General features: G+C 44.8%; 1 protein-coding gene across 1 annotated transcript in view; it reads right to left on the bottom strand.

Moving 5' to 3' along the window:
- Positions 1 to 1,089: 1,089 nt before the first annotated feature.
- Positions 1,090 to 21,102, bottom strand: part of COTL1 (coactosin like F-actin binding protein 1) — a 22,394-nt gene continuing 2,381 nt past the window's right edge. Inside the window, exons 3-4 of the mRNA XM_076349027.1 lie at positions 12,713 to 12,870; positions 1,090 to 2,453 (exon numbers count right to left, since the gene is read on the bottom strand). Of these exons, the coding sequence (XP_076205142.1) occupies positions 2,343 to 2,453; positions 12,713 to 12,870 (269 nt within the window). The 3' untranslated portion in view covers positions 1,090 to 2,342. The remainder of the gene's footprint in view (positions 2,454 to 12,712; positions 12,871 to 21,102) is intronic.

Here is a 21,102-nt window from a genome sequence, read left to right as displayed (position 1 = left end):
GTCCCACTTCAAACCACTGCAGCAGTCAGGAGAAAATCCAAGGGAGGGACAAGCCGTGTGTCGCCCCTCCCAGCCCATCCAGCCGCTGCTGGTGAGTCAGCCCCAGATGCAGGGCACTGGGCCCCAACAGCGGCTGTCAAAGAGGGCACGGAACAGACACACCTGGAGAAGTTACCTGGAGGACACAAATACTTAGAAAAGATTTAGAAAGTCTTTAGAAAAATACTGTGTGGGAGGTATATGCTGACTGAGGACAACAAAGCAACCGAAGAGGCCAGGGTGATGCCTTCGCTTCCTCCATCCCTGGAGGGAGCTCGCCAAAGGCAGCGCAAGTGCTCTGCTTTGGCTTGCTGAGATGCCTTTGAGCGGCTGAGGAAGCTGTTTTGCCTCTGTGCTGAGCTCTTTCTTGAGCAGTGCGTCAAACCCCACACCACAGCTGGTGCTGATGAATTTCTTGCGATACTGCTGCCAGGCTTCAAGACCAGACTGAGACTGTTGTCTCAGTACCCCACAAGCTGTCAAATAAAAGTTTATCGTGGTCACTGAACCGGTAAGGCAAAGCCTCAGAGCATCGCAAGCTCTCTGCAAAGCTCCTTTCCGTTAGTTATGCCTGTCCCTACTGTCAGTCCTGTAAAAAATAACCATTTCCCTTCTTTCAGGGCAAGTTTTAGTAAGTTCAGTCCAGAATTGTAATGTCCCATGTAACCCTGTGCAGGAAGCTGCAAAACTTCACTCTGAAAGTGTCGTTCTTGCTCCCAAATCTGTTCCTGACCTCTCCGCGTTTATTTTACGTGGGTGTGAAATTCTCTTTGACCTAATTACAATTCCCACTTGGCATTTTGGCGCTGGAAATTTGGATGTAAAGCTGCTGAACAGAAAGTGTGTCAGATGCACTGTGGTCACCTCTGCCTTTCAGAGCAGAGATGAGCAGACAAGGGCTGCAGGCACTGAGATCATTTTACATTTAAGCCAGTGTTTAATTCTCCTAATAGCCCCAAGATTGCAAGAGCCTTACACCCAGGATTAAGAGACCTCCTAAATATAGGCTTGTTGTTGCAGGGAAGGTAAAAGAACAACAGAGTCGCTGAGAACTGTTCTTGAAAAACATTTATTTCTGTAATGGGTTTATAGCGCTGACTCCCAAGCCCCAGTACAACACAGTTTCCCCCTACACATAATTCTGGGGACCGTTACCTTTGATGGAAAAAAAAAGCCATACAAAGAAGCCCCCCAAACAAACAGTTTGGTACCAAGCAAACTGTGCCCAGGTTATCTCTGAGCCTCTGCTGTTGCATGTTTCATCCCGACCGGGACAGAGCTGCCCTGCTCCATCCCTCGGTCACTGCTGCAGGATGGTTCACTGCCTAAAGGCCCCAAATAACTGAAGATGTTGTGTTTAACTGCAAAAAAACAGGGGGGACATGGGCAGAGAAGGCTGCTAGGATTCCGCGGCTGCTATTTTTGCAGACATCATTTAAAAAGAAAATCTATGCATTTCAGTTTCACCTCCTGAGCCCCAGCGTTAGGAAAGTCAAATACAAACCCAGAGACCAATGTACACAAAATAGTGAACAAGTGTCCAGACATTTCTAAGCCCCTCATTTTACTGTGCCATGATACCTCCAAAAAACAACAAAACCTCCACATTCGGATCATGTTGGATCTTATTTTTAAGAGGGAGGGGTAGAGATGCAGCACATAGCATAGCAACTGTCAAGCAATGTTTAAGGCAAATTTATTCCCATTTATTAAGAGTTGAAGATTTTTTTTGTTTGTTCACTTTGTTTTTTAAGCTGTTAGATAACATCTTAGCTGGACATTCAAGCTTAGACAATTTAATCCAGGTTTGAGTGAAGTCAACTCAAGTTGACCTGAGCAAAAAACTGTATTCCCAAGAATATGGGAGAGAACAAATTTAAAAAAAAATCAAAATAATCAATGTTCAGAACTCCCCCAAAACTTTCTCCCCTCAGCGACCAGGTTGAGCCCAACTAAAACACACAGACATGCATGCATACGAAGAAGGACACAATGGCAAGCCTCTACGAACACAATGCTGAACAGGACCAAAGCAGAGCCAAACCTAAATTCCACAGACGCAAGAACATGGACAGAGTTATGAGTAAAAAAATGGGGGGGGGGAAAAACCCAGAACCCCAGAGAGGGATGTTTCATGAGATGGAATGGAAAATAAAAGTCTGCTGTATGCAAAGGAAGGGAGTTCTTAGGTGCACACACAGAAAGCTGGGGATTTCAGTTGCCTCATCTCTCAGTTGTGTTAGTTTGTTGTGCCTTTCCCCTCCCTTTGAGATCCAGGTGACGGTGCCAGGAGGTTCACGCGTTTACTCAGTCTGTGCATCATAATTAGCCCCCCCTGCTTTCTTCAGCTCGTTCTTGATGTAATCCTCATCCAGCTCTTTGTGGTCACTGATCACAAATTCTTTGGCAAAGTTCTACAAGAGATAAAGAAAAAGCCTGTTAAAAAAGGGATACTTGTCCAAGTACCTGAATAAAGAAGCGTTATCCAGCTTCCATGGCTGTATGAGCTGTATACCCTTATCTGCTGTGGTAGGTATGATAAATAGAAAGCTGTGGATGAGACAGAAGACTAGTGATGGTAAAACCTAAGACTTAACCTGGAGAAATTTTATGTTTCTACTTCTACAGTCACTGGCTGCAAGACCAAATTATGCCCTATGCAACAACTCTTCCTAGTGATAAATGCACAGTCTATTTTAGGTCAAGTTTCCTAAGTAGTATGAAACTAAAAAGCCCAAAATTGTTGACCTTCTAACTGCCACAGACCCTCAGCATAATCTTCGGCAAGTCACTAATCCTGCCTGTGCCCTGGTCCTTTTTAGGAGCCGTTCTCCCAAAACAAGGAGAACAGCGCTACACTACAGTACACTACAGCACCGTACCCCACCAGCTGATGGGAGGGTCCTTCGATTAAAGGTTGAGCAACATGCAGATGGTACCAAGAGCAAGTACATCTACTTCAATAGATTTACTGACTCGTCCTCTCAACTATCTACTACACATCATGGCCAAAACAAAGATACTGTACTAGACAGGCTGCTGGTTTTGTTAATAGGCTCCACTATGCTCTGTGGTCTAATGATCCAAAGTGACCTTTAAGGACATGCTTTATTAATATACTTGTGTACTGCAGGGCAGCTATCTAGCTGCTTGAATGCTCTCCGCAACTTATGGGAGCTGGGCAAGCCCTAGGCAGCATGCTGTGATGTGAGGCTGTGAACAGAGCAAACCTTTCTCAGAACAGATCGCTGTGAACGGGAACCCACGGTGCCTTTAGGGCACTTGTCACAGCAGCGTCACTACAGTCAGGGATTTGTTCCTTTTGGGGGGACTGTCCCTCCTGCCTTGTAGCAAGGGTGGCATGCATGTGTGTGCACAGGTATTTCAGCAAACATGCACATTTGCTTCTTGCTTTAGCATTTTCCTTCCCTTCCTAACCACAGCTGAAAACACTGCATGTGTCTTTCCCTTCCCCCCCAACCCACAGAGGTTTTAGCATGAAAAATGCAAGCATTCATTGCACTCTGCAGGGCCAGAGACAAACTGACGACAAAAAAAATGAATTAAAATCCCAACAGCCCTGCTGCAATGTCTCAGGAAAGCTGCAATGCCTGGCTCCCTGGGCAGTGAGCTCCCCGAAAGGTGACAGAGGCTGCCTGGGAGAATGAGGCGAAGCTTTGAGAGAGCAGCAGTCATCTCGTCCGGGTCTCCCTGGCACTGGAACAGCCCTGGCACAACCATGGAGGGGGGTTTCTAATTGGTTTCAGACTCTAAGCCATGGGAGAGCTCTTTATTTGGCAGCATCTCAAGGGTCTCAGTTTGGGATCAGAGTCGGGTAAAGGAGGGGGGTGGAGAAGGATTCAGCTTGAAAGAGCCTCAGCACCTCTTTCATGCAGTGGAAGAAATGGAAGGGAGAGCAAAACAGCTCCCTCCCCCACGCCAGTCTCCCAGGCTGCGGCTGATCCTGTTTCACACTGTAGGAAATCCTCACTACCGAAGAGTTGCTTAGGCAGGGGAGGAAGCTTATAGCAGCTATGAGAAGCCTTGTCTGCTCTGCTTTAGTTTATCATCAGCTGGACAAAGTCCTAAGACATTACAACTGCTTCACAGCACCGTTTTGCTCCACGCTTCAATGGTCGGCTATTCTAGTGTAAGGACAGACAGACATTATGGGCACTCATCCATGTCTTAGCAGAGTTCAGGGAAAATGGGAAAGAAATTGTTTATTTAGAGAAAAAAATCCGTTTTTTGAGATGGGAAATGAAGAGGCAAACTGCCCAAAACATTGGATTTGGTCATGCTCACAAGTGTCCAAGACTGTCCTACTTCCAGATTTCCCATGTGAGATCTCTGCAAAGCTCAGCTCTTGCTGAGACCAAACAAATGATTTTCAACTATTTGATGCTCACTGAGGTGTGCTACCTACATGATTTTTGAGCTGAGCCCTTTCAATTTCTTTTCTACGTGCTAACAGGTTTAACAAATTTTCCTCCACTCAGGAAGCAGATTATCCAGGACCACTCGACTTCAGTGCTCTTTGCCCTGACTTTAGTGAGAACTGAGGCAGGCCCATTTCTGAGAGGGATTCCATGAAAAGTGTGTGTATTTTATAAATGCGGGGAGGGCTTCCTTCAATGCCCAGTCTGCAGAATCCAGCTGATTCTGAAACTAAAACTGCAAGTGCACTCATGCATGAACAGAGGGGAACTAAATTACATGTACCACAAAGTAATTATAATTACTCAAATGTCTTCTCAACTAGACAGTTATCCAGATGATTCCTGGGTGGTGATCTGTGGGCATCAGCCACTATTTCATGTCAATGCCACCGAGACACCTTGCAAGGTTTGAACAATCTCCCCCTAGCAGTGGCCAGATGGGTTATGTTCCCAGCCTCTCTTAAATATCCTATTAGCTGACTGGGCCACCTCTTGTGCCAGATTTCTACCCTCAGAGTGCAATCTGGGTCACTGCTATTAATAACTCTTTGCTTTATTCCTTTCTGCTGGCAGGTGCTGTCAGGGGCTTCTTTGGTTCTTCACACCGGCTCTTACCCACCACGATGTCTCATCTAGCCTGGCCCCAAGGGGAGAAGATGCTTCCGGTGAGTTTGCTGCCTGGAGCTCCTGATTTCAATATTCTGCTTGACCCTTCTTCAGCCATAGCCTCCCTCATCACTCTGAATTCACTGTTTGAGCTCTCTGGGGTTGAGCTTTTGTTCAGGGTGCAAATCATAAGGTGAAGGGAGACATGTAAGTATTTTAGAGGCAGTTGAAACTGTCTCCTGTGTCATCAGGGCAGGAAGACAGGAGGGACTCTGGCTCTCAGATAAGGAGATTGGGCACCCACAATCAACAGCAGCACTTTTCAGCCGAGGGCCATCTTATCCGGAGTTACTTGTCCCCACTGAAGCTGCCAGAATGTAAAACTATTCCCAACTGATTTAATTGGGTCTGATGTTAGCTAGACCAGGCAATGGTCCTTATTTGGCATGACTGTCATCTGCAATTACAAGTAACCGATCATAGCAAACCAGCTCCTGCAAAGCACCAGGAAAAATCCTATCTTCAAGTGGCTAACAGCAATGCCAACAGGCATCCAACTTCAGCCAGATTTCTGCTCTGCCATCAGATTTTCTTTCTGCCCTTAAGAGGCTGGGGTGGGGAAAGATCCTGCTTTCTCTTCTCTCACACATACCGATACCTAATGCCTTTCAAGAGAATTGCAGAAGTTATAGCCGCCTAAGGCACAGTGCGTAACTCTGATGCTTGGGCCCTCACTTTGCTGACATGCATCTTCATTTTACATCCTCCACTTCCTTTTCTCTTCTCCTCCCCCTATCCCCAAGCTTTTTACAACTGCAGCAAGCCCTGCAAGTGAATTCTAGCCTTTGTATTCACCCCAGAGTCACCAGCAGCCTACCGATAACAAAAACAATGATGCCATTTATCTTTATCACTCTCACGACACAACAGTGACCACAGACTCTTTGCTTTGCCTCTCAAATCATTGAACACGATGTAAAAAGTAAGGTTTAGTCATGGTTCTTCAATACACCTATCTAGCACGTGCTTCACTTTGTGCCTGAGTAGCAGAGGGTCACAATTTTGCAACCCAATCCCCTGTGTCAACCTCCACGCGACACTACAGAGAGAAAGGGCTCCAACCATGCAGGTCAGGTTGCAAAAAGTGAGCCTGCATCTCTCCCTGGGAAGCATGAAATTTGTACAGCAAGCTCAGTCCAGCCTTTCTCTTCCAGACAACTTTATGGGGGAAAAAAAAAGGGTGGAGTAGATTTTCTTCCTATTCCAGGCCCTGAATGTTTAGCATATGGGGCTATAAAATTTCCCTAAGCCGGCCAAGGGAAAATCTGTCTGGTGCAGATACTGTACCAAAAAGGTCTGCAGAGGCCCTTATAAATCCCAGCATGGGTAGGCGTGAAGCCAGAAGGAAAATCCTTGTATCGTCTACAGACACTTGGGTTCTTAGCAGCTAGGGACGGTGCCAGGTAGTTGAGCAGCTTCTTGCTGTTTTTATTTACATTGGGGCTTGCAGCAGCCTCCACTGATGTTCAAACTCCTCAGTTCCACAGCGCTTAACGTCACCACTCCCATCCACTGGTCAACTTATTTTCAGTCAGATGCAGTACAGAGGAGATGACATCTCCCATGTTTCTTTTCCAGCATGGTATGAGTCCTAGACCTGGGGTCATGGGGAAGAAAGGATATGTCCTATGGCTGCAGCAGAGGTATGTTCTAGCAGGGCTTCTCTGAGTACAAGGAGAGCTATGAAGTGACAAGTGCCTATAGCAATACAGTACCACTGCCCTCCCCTCTACTCTGGCTACACCAAACCTGGTCCTGTGATCAGCTGTCAGAGTCCAAGCTATCAGCAAAAACCCTCTCTTCAAATTTACTCCTTGCCGATTTTTACATGGACCAGTTCCAGCCACTGGGAGAAGCCAGCCCAAACCTCTGGCAAACACATCTCAGCAATGGGAACTACATTTCAGCTGATCTGCAAATTCTTCCTATCTGTGCTGCATCCCACTGGAAAAGTCACAGGGCTGTGTGTCAGACGTGGGGTGATGACAAACTGCATATTCTGGCCTGAAGAAGTTATTTATAAAGTTACCACCTTCTCTAGACTAGGACTAGGGGTTCTTGTAAATCCGTATCCATTTGGTATGGTCATTACAGTAAACCAGAATAGGAAAAACAGTCAAAAAGAACAATTCTGTTTGCCTTCCCAGAAGGATCTCACTCACCCTCCTGGGAAAGACTGTCTCAAAGCCACTGTGACATAGCTGTTACCATATGAGTTTGATTTTCTGACTGCCTCTAACAAAGCTACTAAACCATCTTCTGTTTAGGGCACTGTAATAACATGAGAAACCTAATGCACATACATGGAGTTCTATGTGTTGTATCTGTCCCAAGACCAGGGACAGTAACCCTGAAAGCGGGTCCTCCCTCATGAGGTACCAGCATCAGTGCAGTGAGGAATCCAGAGGAAAAGAGAAAGTTGAACAAAAAATGATCTGGCCATGAGCTCCAAAGCAGGAACTCAGTAAACTTGCTGACATCACTAAAGCCAGTCAAATTCCTCACCAAAAATAATAATGAATAAAATGCCATGAATATTTGCTCACAGAAACAGAGCTGTTTTACCCTGAATATGATTTAGGCAAATAATAGAGCACATGACTTTGTGGGGGCAAGAGTGCTGAAGAAAACAGAGAAGAGTCAAAATTCATGGAAAATGAGACAAACTGGCAAAGGTTGGGTAGTCCCTTTGCTGAGACAGCCCTGCAGAGGAATTCAGTCCCGTCAGGAAAAAGACCTCCACGCTGCCTAATAAAGGGTTAAAATCTCCTGGTAGGAAATGCAGTCATGAAGACAAACAACTTGACAGAGAGGAAGCAAGACTCAGAGGGAAACCAAGTCCTGTTTTCAGTTCTTTGGCATTTACATCAAAACTGAACCACTTTAGCACCAGTTGCCACTCCAGCCCCACAACCGTTGTGCCTGGGCTTGTCCTTACTCAAAGAAAAGCACCGTAACATCATCCCTCTGCCTCTCCTCAAAGTGAACGGGGCTGTTTACTGGAAAGCCTGACGCTCCTCTACTTAAAACCCACAGCTGCCAGGTTTCACCTTGTAGGAATTTTTATGGCTGAACTGAACCTCATGCTGGCAGCCATTCCTAGCCATGACAAGCAGCTTACAATAGCCTTGATTTCTGGGCTTAAGCTGACCGACCTGTTTCTCCTGGGCCTCTGGAATAAAACAGGTCAAAACAATGGCCCTCAGAGCACAGCGAGTCTCCTGGATGGATTTGTACTAAGGCTGAATGCTTGTGCATATAAAGGAGGTAAAAGGCAGAACCATCCTTACTGCCAGGGACGTGAAATATAAGTTTAAGACCAGCTTTGGATGATCTGCTTTTTAGCCAAGTAGAAAATATGCCCAAAGCCTTTCCGTTCAGCTGGTGTCTACTGGCAGCTGGGTACAACCTTGGCATGACTGTGATCAAACTGCAGAGGACACAAATGCTGTGGGGTCTGCTGCATGTGTGGCTCACTGTAAGCATCTGCCAGTTCACCCACGTGCACAAGGTAAGACACACTACTGCTGATGACAAAATAGATGCAGCCTTGTAGTTTAAGTCATCCTGGCTTACTGTTTCATAAAGCTCCCCAGCTGTTAAGTTTAGATCATTCGAGATCTAGGTTTAGACTGTACCCCAGAAATGAACTCCCAAACATCTTAAGCAACGGTCTGCAGAGCACGGGATGTTGTGTGCTACTACCCCCCACCCCTAGGTCTGTCCTTGGCGTAGACAGAAGCTCAGTAGGGAAAAGATGGGGTACTGCATCACCTTACTCCATGTCTCCATTTACACAGGAAAGTCTCCACACATTAGTACTTAGCTACACCCTTAAGAAGATATAGATAAATACTTGTTCCCCTTCCTGGCCTTACTTCTAACCTGCTCTCAGCTGAACCACTTGGACCAGGTCACAGGCTTGATCCAAGATTTCCAGCTGAGGTAAAGAGGAAAGGATGGAAAATAAATGGCTGTGAAACAAAGCTACTGAATGTTCCTTAAATGCAAAATGCATTTTTCTACAATCCAAAATAAATACAATAAATGCAAACCCCATTTTCCAACAACATTAAAGAGGTAATAAGGATAGTCCCAAATAAGCAAAAAGACCTGATTCTCAGCTAGTGCAGATCAGGAGAACTATGGCTATTTGCACCAGATGAGTGCACCATCCCTGTAATTTTACAGTTATTACAGCTAAAAATCAATTGTCCTTTCTTCCTGAGAGATTTTCTGGCAACCTCCTCCGATGACTATCAGCACTGCTTCCCAAGCCACCTCCCTATAGACTTCACAGCACCTGCTCCCCCTTCCAAGGGAGGAATACAAAAAGCGAGGGCAACCCAGTTCCTCTCCTTGCTTTATGGTATTTCATCCTTTTGTTCACAGGCCCATAATCTACTCTTCAACAGTTAATGTCCCTTATGTTTTCCTTATGGCAGGTGCTTCTAGGCCACCGTTAATAATCACCATGTGTGAACACTCTCTATTCTACAGATGCAACGTGGTGGGTTTTGCTTGCTAGGCGGTATTCAAGCTGACTGTCTTTCACTTTGAGTGTCTCAGCGGAAGAACGTTTATTGGCGTTTGTTCAGCTTTGAGCAGAGCTCAACCGTAGCTCATCAGTGCATCTACAACGTAGCAGAGAATATATAGCAGGCCTCCCCTCACACTGGAGCTTTGGTCTTAAATAAAGAGCCACAGTTAGCTTTTGCAAAAAATTACAAGATAGTGAGAGCCCTTCAAGTTTTACTGAGGGCTTCTCAGACTGAAGAGCTGTTGTCCTAGAATCCCAACCACTCACTTTTATAGATCACAAAATCAATGCTGTTATCTGCTGTACAAAAAGCCTCCTTGTGCCACACTTCCTTGGAAGGAGAGCCATGTCGCACAGGGTAAGTGCACCTATGGGCCATGCACGCAACTAGAACTGCAGAGAGCCAAACTGCATCAATAGTCTAGATTCTCTTCAGGGTTTGTAAAGAAAATAATTCCCACTTCAGGGTACTGCTTATTCCAAATGGTGAACCAACACTGAGTCAGATTTGTAGTTTATCATTACAGCAACCAACCAACTGTATTTTCCTATGTATAACTCACATCTCAAATAATCTCTGTAAAAACCAGAAGCAGTGGGGTGACTGGGAATGTACTTGAAGGTCAAGAGAACTAGTAAGAGTGAAATAGCTCTGGGATAAATTCCCTCCACTAAATTTCAGTTGGACTTTCTTGTCCTCTTTTGTTTTGACAGATTATCTGCAAGGTTACATGCATTAAAAAAGGAAAATAGTTCTGCTTTTATCCCACCCCACTTAGAGGGATTCAGTTGCACATGTAGAACTATTCAAAAGAGTTGTCAAGATAATGTCTTATGGAAAGGAGATCACCACTGACATTACATTCAGAAATGCTTTGGAGTGGGTGGGTGTTGCAGTTTAACCTGGCAGGCAGCTAAACACCACACAGCCATTTGCTCACTCCCCCCGAGTGGGATGGGGGAGAGAATCAAAAAAAAAAAGTAAAATTTGTGGGTTGAGATAAAGACAGTTTAATAGGACAGAAAAGGAAGTGAAAATAATAATAATAATAATAATAATAATAATAATAATTATAATAATAATAATAATGATAAAAGAATATAGAAAATAAGTGATGCACAATGCAGTTGCTCACCACCTGCTGACTGATGCCCAACCAATTCCCGAGCAGCAGTCACCCCTCTGCCGGCCAACTCCCCCAGTTTACGTACTGAGCATGACGTCGTACGGTATGGAATATCCCTCTGGCCAGTTTGGGTCACCTGTCCTGGCTGTGCCCCCTCCCGGCTTCTCGCTGGCAGGGCATGAGAAGCTGAAAAGTCCTTGACTAGTGTAAGCACTGCTTAGCAACAACTAAAACATCGGTGTGTTATCAACAGTGTTCTCATACTAAATCCAAAACACAGCACTGTACCAGCTACTAGGAAGAAAATTAACTCTGTCCCAGCCGAAACCAGGACAGTGGGTTATAGACATGGTTGCTCAATAAAAGTGTATTAAGCACAAGTTGTATTGTTTTCATATTTCAGTACAGATTAATTGGAATGTGAAAGCTTTTAAGTAACAGCCAAGAATGGTTAATGTTCCACCAGATTATTAACTCATACAGACTACTAATCAAAGATGAAACAAGTGAAATTGCAAATTATATGTAACAGACCTGAGGGACAGATCTTAGAACAGCATTCAGGAATGCTATTCAACTCAACAGGAATAAATTGTATAAACATATTTTTAAAAAAATCTTGGGCTTTGTGACTCTTACATGAGTCATTCATTAGTACTCTATAATTTCATCTTCTGCTACAATTACACAGTTTCAGCTGCTTTGCATGAACAGAGATTTGCTTTCCTGTCTCTCAGGTGTCATTACAGAAGTTTCTATTCAGAATGGACCACTCTGCGTAGCTGTCGTTTTGAAAGATTTAGCACCAGTGCTTATCTTCTGGAAGGATATGAATTTATTATATTCTTCATGCTTCTTATCTAAATATAATCTTCTGTATCATACAAACTACCAATGAATTGAGGAGGACTTCATTCTCATCCTTCATATTGTCCTATTGGGAGATTTCTTTACATAGGCAAGAACACAGTTACTGAGGGAGATTGTTTCAATGGTGAGCCTGTTCTCCAAGTGCGTGAGAAAGACCATTTCTCAGGCATTGGAGAGCTGGCCCTAGGTTTAGTTGAAAGAGCTAGTCTTGCTTTAAACAATTCTTCAGAGAAAACATGCTAAACGTTAGCATCGTCTCCCTTAAAGTCAGCTTTTTGGCAGCAGTTCTTTGCAGCCTTCCACAATTCACTTCTCTCGCGGCTGTTGCTTGTTTTCACTCGCTTGGACTGAGCTTGGAGCCCAACAGAGTGAGCCCAGCTCAGAGTGCCCTGGGAGGCCTTGACAGAGTTAAATGATAAGCTCAGCTGGGGCAGGAAAATTCAAGTGAAGCCTTTCCAAGGTGTGTACTAAGCACAGTTCTCTTTTTCCCTGATATGCCCAAAGCCAAACAGAAGACTATACAAATCTAGTTAGCTATTAAGAGCTGTTAGTTAATTGGTACTGATAGGGACTTCAGACTTTAGTTGATTAGGTCCACGAATTCATTGTGCTGAGACAAAAGGCCTCAAGAGAAAAGTTTAAACAAGGGCGTGGGGTTTTCTGTTTAATTTTACCTGCTTAACTTAACACTGCCTTGTTCTCTACCATTCAGTATTATGTTATTTCCATATCAAGGAAGGACATGGGAAACATCTTAATGGTGACAAGGAGGGGAGTGCATGTATTCCCTCTTCATGAGATACTTAAGACAGCCTTAAGCTCAGATGTGTTTCTTTATGCCTGAGTGCTCAAAGGGCAGATGTTAAGTCTTCCTAGTAGGAAGACAGGCAGTAGGAAACCATCTTCTTTTTAAAGGATTAACTACTAAGTTGAAGGATGATCCGATCCTTCCCCCTCTCTTACCTCCTGCTGGTGTTTTTAGAGCTAAAAGCAATGAGAACTGGTGGTTAGAAGCAGAAGGAAGACGTTACCTGTACTACTTCTTTGACCAGAGTCTTGTCGGTCCCAGTTTTGGCTCTCTGCAGGCCACTGACATCCTCTCCAATCCAAGTGATGAGGGCAAACTTGACTCGCTTGCTCATGGCATCGCCGGTGGTGAATCGGACAAAGCCGAACAATCGAACATCATCTGGAGAGACAAAGCAACAAGGGTAAAGTGATTGAAAACAGAAACATCCTTGCCTTGCCATTTTCCAGGGTGAGACTATTGCTCTCCACTTAAAGACCAAGTCAAGGCACTGATCCTGTGTTACAACAGCATCATTCTGGATTAACAGGGCAATACAGGGGCTCTGCTCACATGCCCTTCACTTGCAAGGTGCACTTTGCCAGTGTTAGGTCTGACTTTCCTGGGGTGTTCTGAGTTACTGGGAGGAATCTGGCTGTGCCGCCCACCCTACACCACATTGGTGTGCTGCTAGTGAGTTTGGAAATGGCTAAAATACAGTCAACAGGCATCTCAGGAGCACAGAGCCAACCCCAGCTACACTCAGCCAGATCATTCATCTGCAGGTCACTGGTCAAGCAGGAAAGAAAGTGATTTCCCAGCATCTCTTTCTTACAGGATAGCAGGATTAGGGTCACATTTTATAACATATACCCAGAAACTGGCCACTGTGCAAATCTGATCCTTTCCTTCCCTTCAGCAACATTTCTGGCTCACTTGTGGTATGAGTTTACAAGGAGGGGAGAAGAAGGAGCAAAAGAAAAATCTGCAATTACTTCCCCAGATGTGCTTTTCTACTCCTTCCAAAGGCCTTGGATTTTAAAACTGTTCTGATCTTTGTTTCACAGCTGGTTTCTGCTATATCACACCAGACGAGTTATTTAGTCTGGCCACATGTGTAAAAACCTTGTAAACTCCTTGTCTCGAAGAGTTCGTTCCTTCATTGCAGGGTGACTCATCAACCAAGGCAGTTGGACGCCTTCATGACCACAGGCTCTTAGAAAGCGTGCGATACCATCCACTCATATCCCCAGCCTCGGTGGCATGCGTGATACTGGAGCCTTCAACCAGGATTGTGCAGAAAAGCAGAGCAGATGGACAGTTGTGCAATCGTGGAATATACCTAATCATAGCTACTTCATCTGTTATAGGTCACTCAAGACCTTTTAAATGAAATGAGTTGACTCAAAATAGAAGAACAAACTTGCTGTTTGTAAAGAATCCTGTTAATCCTGGTTACGCTTGTTGTGACCAGTTCAACATGTTTTATAGTTATTTGCTGTCTTGACTACTGCCAGGTGAAAACACAGGCTCCAGGTGGAGTAACGTTTGCCAACATCCCCATCCTTGGATCCATTACAGCGTGCTCCATGAACAGTCAGGACAGCCCCAGGAGCTCTGGGGATAGGGGAGAAGCACCTTGAAATTGCTCATCCTCAGAAAATAAGCTGCTAGAAATCAATGCAAAAAAGTGGGATTTTCTCTGAAAGCTGACAGATCTCAGAGCTTCTTTAACACTTTGTTTTGCCAAAGTGTGAGTAAAGACAACTTCCCCTAGATAAAAGGTAAGAAGTTTTTAAGTCTGGAAAAAACCCACCTATGCTCTCCCTGTTTTGTTTTCTATGTACTTTTTTGTCACTGACAGAAGACTACTGGGGAAAAATGGAAAATGTTTTTTGGGGGGGGGGGGGGGGTGAGCCAGTACAGTGTTTAAAACAAACTCCTCTAAAGATTTTAAATTTGAAACAAAGAAAAAGAGATCTTACTCAAAAGAAAAATCCACATGGACCTTTGGAAGGAGAATAAGAGTCGTGTATTGACAGTGCAGGCAAACAAAACTTCTCTCAGATACCCTATTACTGGCAAGTACAAGAAATGCACAGAGAGACTCCTGTTTCTGACAGTAAATCCTCTTCCCAAGATTGATTAGAACCATAAATGAACCGACAGCCAGGAAATACCCAAGGTGAAGAGAGACAGTAAATCCCCTAACGTTACTATTAACAGTTCTATGAAAAAACCCCTTGCTTTCCCAGATCTGACAGTAAAGGAGGCCACGCTCTGCTAAGAATTGTACTGTGGTTCCTATGGGAACACAGTGCTGAAGGCGCTTTAATGTCATCAAGTCCTGGCTCCTACTATACTGTAACCGTGTCACAGCCCTTCCCATGGACCCATCACTTTCCACCTTGAGTATGTAGGTTTTTCACCCCTGCCCCTTCTACCAAAGGCTGTTACAGATCCTGAAGACTGCTTTGGAATATGCCCCTTTATAATAAAGAGAATGCAAAAATATAATGAATGTGAAGAATTCCACGTTTTTCTGCAATGCTTTTTCATTGCAACGTAGAAAGGAGGTTGAAGGAATTTATCTGTCAGCATGAACTTTAATTTGACATGAGCCCACAGATCACTGGCAGCAGCAGGATTTGCTTCTCAGCAGAAGAGTTTGAGTGCTTTCCCCTCCTGTCCGAAAGCAGCTTGATCAGTGGCACCGAAGAGAGCCAAACCCAGCAATTCCACGTGGGCTTTTATCTATTAGATCACCTACTGCTCAGTGACTATGAGCACCTCTTACTTCATCACGTTAAGTCGCAGTAAGTTTAATGAGCAACTGAGGTTAGCTGTGGGGCTCTGAGTCACTATCTTGGGCAGAATTTACCTGGGGCAGGTTTACCTGTGGGGGCTTGAAAGGTTACACCCGAGCTGCGTGCTTTCTCCTCCTACCTCCCCATGGAGGTTGTATCCCCACAGCAGGCAGAACAGGCTCTTCAGCTGCCAGTTTTCAGTCCAGTGTATTTAATATAAACTACCAATACGTGATGCTTTAAGTTGATGTGCCAGTCTGTGAACTGCAGCAGCTGAGGAGCATTTCAGCAGCTGCAGATAAAGCCAAGAGGGCATATGAATTGGAGCCCTTAGCAATTAACACATCTCTTCCAAAAAGGGCAACAGGGACAGACGTGGAGATTTTTAGCACTAGTTCAGCCTGGCTATGTGCCCCTCCAACTGCAGGTCAAAATCCCTGAGCAGAAGTGGTTGAGTTTCACAGTTAGTCTGAAGCATGTTCAGAATGATAACGGGATCAAAACACAAGTTCTTTTATACTCCCAGATTTCCTCTTTCACAGTTAAGCGGTTCTACCCTACCAGATCACCTTGCTCTGCTGGAAGTCATCAGTTCCATCAGTGCCAACTCCCCTAGAAATCTCAAGGCATTAATATCCACCCCCCTCACATCCCCCCCCACCCCTTTTCACACAAAACCACTTATAGTGGTTTTAGGAATTGCTGGGTGTGGGGGGGAGCCTAACAAGTGATAGGGAGACAGCAGATTTCCTCTGAAAGAAGAAATCCTGCCTAGCTCTATGCAACCACCTTCCTAGTCACTAAGCCATGAATTTCAGGGCAGAGAGAAGCAACTAATAGATCTGGGTAGGTGGAAATAGCAGCTTTATTTGAGAAGATCTCACAAGTTACAAAGCAGAAATTAACAACATTAATTCCTACTAATATCACTACTCCTTTAACTACGATTGTACAGCAAGACAATAGGGCTATACAAACAATGAAAAGTACAATGAATGCCTTAATGAGCATCACTTAGTATTTTTCTCCAAACCCCTTACTTATCAGTAGGCAGGATTTTCCAAATATACTGATTAAGCTGCCCTTGGCTGTCAACAAAGCTCGATGCCAAGCTGCAGAGATTTCCTTGATGGTATTCTCCTCTTTTTCATCCACTCAAGCCCTTTGGTTCAACTGTACTAAAAAATTCCCCATTAGATTAAAATGCACTGACTCATCAGTAAAAGATAATAGCTGCAGGAAAGAAATACGCTGTCAAAAGCTTCATGGTTCTTAGTCTTACGGCTCTGAATGGCCAAGCCAGAGACATGCCAAGATAAGGCCACTGCTACCCAGCTTCACCTGCCTGTTAAATCAAGGTCACATACAGCAAGACAGCTGATGGAATGATCTGCTTCTGTGTTCTGTCCAACAATGAATTACTGATGGCAGGGGACAAGTTTCATGAAGGATTCATTTTGTTTGTTTCAGTTGGATTCATGTTAGATTAATTTGTCGATTTTCCACCTCTTCAGTCACCCCTGTAGTCATGTGGCTAGAAGTGCAGACAGAAAATCCTCCCTACCTCTTACGGTACTATGTTTTCCCTCTTTAACCCTCTGTTGAAGCACATATCTCTCTGATGCAATGCTGCCTCACACCATGCAGACACGTTCGTTAAGTCATCTGATACAAAATGTTTGACCTCAGGACCATAACCACAGGGCGTGCTGTAGCAGGGGCACCAACCTTACCCATGTAACCCGGGGTGGCTGACGTGAGTACAGGGTACTCGGGACGCAAGTGCGTGGGGAGGATGACTCCACACTGACTTCTCCAGCTTTCTCTGGTCCAGTGAAGCCACCAGCAGCATTTCATCAGAATGAGTTGCTGCTACCCCAGTGACAGTGGTCCTGCATTGGTCTGTCCTGGGACAGACATTGGTCTCTCTCCTGTCCTATACTGGACAGCAGAGTGGGAGGAAACAGGGGATCCAGCTAGTCTTTGGTACCCTTCCCTGAAGGAAGAAACGGTTGCGTTAGTTGGCCAGAAGTAAGGGCCAGGCAGGCCCCAAAACCAGGGGCATGCAAAAGATGTAACGCTCTTTACCTGCTCTTATGCCTAGCACAGGATGGTAAAATGCAGACCCACAGCCATGCTATTTTAATTAAGCATCACAAAACTAAACTGAATGCAGGGAGTTACTATTTCAGTGCAGAACTCGACCTAATGAGTTACTCCCACAAAAATTAATGAGAATATTCCCTAGAACAACCTCCTGTCCATTGCAAGGGACAGTCTAAGCCACAGCTCTAGCTGGCAGCCAGGAGATCGCTGTCGAACACATGCTATTTCAGCTGACCCTCCCAAGAGCAGGACTTTCACAGCAAGCAGGGAAGGCACAAGGGCCGAGAAATGCTGCAAAGGCAGCGTGAAATTCCTGTAAGCCACCCATGGCCCCAGGTCTTCCTTTAAATAGATCTTAAGGGAAAGCAGGCAAGGTGAACATTAAAGAGGAAAAATGAAAGCAGTAGGAGACTGATTTACAAAGCCCATTTTAGCAACTTAAGATGTAGCCAAATACAGATAAGCACCTATCTCATTATACGTCCTCGTGCATTTTTACAAATCTTTCCTACAACCTAAGGTGGCAACATAATCTTGGTGATCTCTCAACTCTTAGCTCCTAAATTTTATATGCAGGCCAGGCTTTATAGGACAATTGTCATAAGCCCAAAAGAGTTTGCATTTGTCTTAGGAGCCAATTCTATTTCTATTTTCTTCCTAATATTTTATGTCAACCAGAAATTATTTTATAGTGTATTTATTTGAGACCAAAGATTTTCAGTTCTTCCTTATGCTGAATGCACAGTGTGGTTTTGGTTTCATCTTTTCAGACACGCAAATAACTATCCCATTTCATGCTGTCATTGCGATTATTTATCTGGACTGGGGCTTTCCAAATAAAAGGCTCATTATTTCTATTGTCAGAGATGCATTGAAAAACAACTGTTCACATGTGGCATGGGGGGGAAACACAGTCTTCCGACCTCTCCGTTACTTAAATGGCAGAATACACACTTTAAAAAAATTAAAATATACTACAGACAGACACAATGCAATGCTCTGCCGCTTTGTAATACAGAAACTGAAGCAAGCTGTCCAGTGCAGTCAGGTATTACTGACACACACAAAAGTTTACGTGGATGTTTTTAACCGGACTTATAGTTCAGTATCTCAGTTGTATGTCATTCTACCTTTCTCAGCAACAGCATCACCAGCCCAGTTATGAAACCTTGAAATTAAAAACAACAACCCCCAAGAGCCTTCACATCCTTCCGTACAATAACCTTCAACTCTTATCTGTGTTTCTGGCTTCAAATCCACCAACTCAGCTGTTTTTTTTAAAAGTGTACTGATGGCACGTACTACTAAACACGGAATTAATGCTACGTCTGGATCCATGCCATCTGCAGAGGCAAGAGCTGTAACTGTGAAGTAAAATGGATCAAAAGCCTTGAATTAAGTCCTTGTTTAATGCAGAGGTAATCTGTGCTGTTAAGCCCAACCGAAACAGTCCTTAGCCAGAAGACACAGGGGGTGTCTACACAGTGTGTTTAATGACCCTGACACAATTAATGTCCTCAGCTTTGGTCTCCAGACTCTTTGGGTCAAAGGCCAATACAGTCACGTACGTTGGTCATTACGCAGGACTGCAAGAGGAGGTGCCACCAGTGGCCACCTCCTAATCATATAAGGACTTTACTGTACCAGTGGTTTAAACCAACCCCCTTGACTTTACTTTGGGATAGGCTGAGGAGAGGTGTTCACACATCCGAGGCTGGTCCTTGGAGGACAGAGAAGACTACTGCCTGAGACTAAAGCAGAGTCTACTGCATCCCAGCCAAAGTGTTTGAGTCATCTTGTGGCCTGACACAGACCTTGACAGCAACAGCATGACAGCAACTGATATGGAAAAGTCCAGGATTCAGGCTGTGTTTGCAGCATAATCCCAGGACCCTGAACAAAAGGGCACTGAAGAAGCTTTTCTTACCGTGTTTTCTTCCTTTAAGAGCGGCAATTGCTGTCCCCAGACAGTGGGATGGGAAAAGGATGATAGTTTGATTATGCAGTTCCTTAAACTTTTCTGCTAGTACACAAAGCTTAGTAAAGAGCTTAGGAAGAAAAAGCCTCCACCCCGGGATATGTAACATGTAGGTCTGATGTGCAGTGCATAGCTGAGAGTAGAGCAGTGAGAGTAACGAAACCTGCACAAGGTAGACCGGGTGCAGCAGCGGTTCCTGGCTCAGGGCACGGGCCTCACTGCCCCAGGAGCTCAGCATCTCGGTCTGTCGTGTGTTCCTTCAACGGCAGCCCACAGAGCGTTGCCGGAGAGCCAGTTTCTAACATGGTCTTTTTGAACTGCTACTTCCATTAAAAGAAGCAATTTCAGTTTCTTGCTTTCGCTTTTGTCCTCAACCACTTTCGTTCCCTGAGGAGGTTTGCAGGATCAGTAACGGGTTGGGCCATGGTCTACATGAAAAGGGTTCTGTATGGGGGGAAGAAACAGCAAAAATACAACCCTGCTACCAACAACCCCCTCCAGCCCTTCCTAACCTCTGTCGTTGCACAAGGCAGGCTATCCACCACAGACCAATGTCTTCCAAACTGGTACAAAAGACCTTCTTGGTCTCAGAGCCACAGGGATTAGCACACACTGACACCGCCTACTCTGTAATTTAATGCCCTGGAGGGAAGCAATACGTACCGCATGCTGAAGGTGCTTTTAATAAGAATGGTTATTAAAGAAAGCAGGGGACACAGATGTTTGCCACGCAGAGCGGCACTGAAATAGATGGTGCAGAAAGTAGAACAGAGCAAGCTCTGACGGAGGGGCTTGGTGACCCTTTGCACGCTAAGGTTTTCAATTCCAGCTCCAGCTCTCACCTTCAGCCACCAAATTATGCTCAGCTTCTACCAGAGGCAGCTGCAGCACTTTGTGGCTTTCAGGGCAGTGTTCTTCACAAAACAGGAATTCAAAACAAGGAAGGAAGTTTATTCTGATGCCAGTTTTTTTAATCTTTTAATCACATTTTCCAAAACCGTTTGCATTGATAGTAGCTCTTCTCCCCTCCAGCAAAATGTAGAAGGAGATGGGGTGTGGACCAGGAGCGAAGAGACGTAGCAATGGGAAGGAGTAATATTTAGCAGCTCTTCCCATCCCTTCCTACTCTTTTTTACTGACGCTGTTTCAGTAGAAATATTCCAACCAGCTCTACTTCGTAGTAACATTTGGCACCTTTCTTCCAGATGGGAAGGAAAGCTCTAACTTCACTGCTGGCACGAGCCTTGTTTTCTGACTACGTCTAGTGGTCCAGGCAAAGGGTTGCTGCACAGATGGAGGCACTGAAACTTGCATCTCTTGTTTCCCCAACTGCTGCACCGTAATTCGTGGGTGGAGGAAGGTCCTTTCTAGCACTTAGCCAAGAACCCGGTACCTGAATTTGCCTAGTTCTTGAAGTCTCCGACAGCTGTGCTCCAGAGGTAGGTTTGAGGACAACCTCTTGCCCCCGGAGCTGGCCAAGGAGCAGCCCATACCAGGTGCATGCGAAGGAAGAGGGAAAGGAGGAAGAGGGAAAGGGAGCAATGGAGCAGCGATAAGGGATTTAGCTCCACATTAAAGGCTAACGATAGGCCACAGTCTACCCCACAGATGCCCTTTATTTAACTCTTCCCTTACCGTGCTTATGCCTAAAATATGCAAAATTTCCTGTTTGCTGTAAAAATGCTTCAGTATTGGGGCCAGCTTGGCACTTTGCTGGTATAAAACAAGGTTTCCTTAAACTTG

The sequence above is a fragment of the Aptenodytes patagonicus genome, chromosome 11, assembly GCF_965638725.1.
Source record: "Aptenodytes patagonicus chromosome 11, bAptPat1.pri.cur, whole genome shotgun sequence".
Taxonomy (NCBI): domain Eukaryota; kingdom Metazoa; phylum Chordata; class Aves; order Sphenisciformes; family Spheniscidae; genus Aptenodytes; species Aptenodytes patagonicus.
This window is presented reverse-complemented; position numbering and strand designations above follow the sequence as displayed.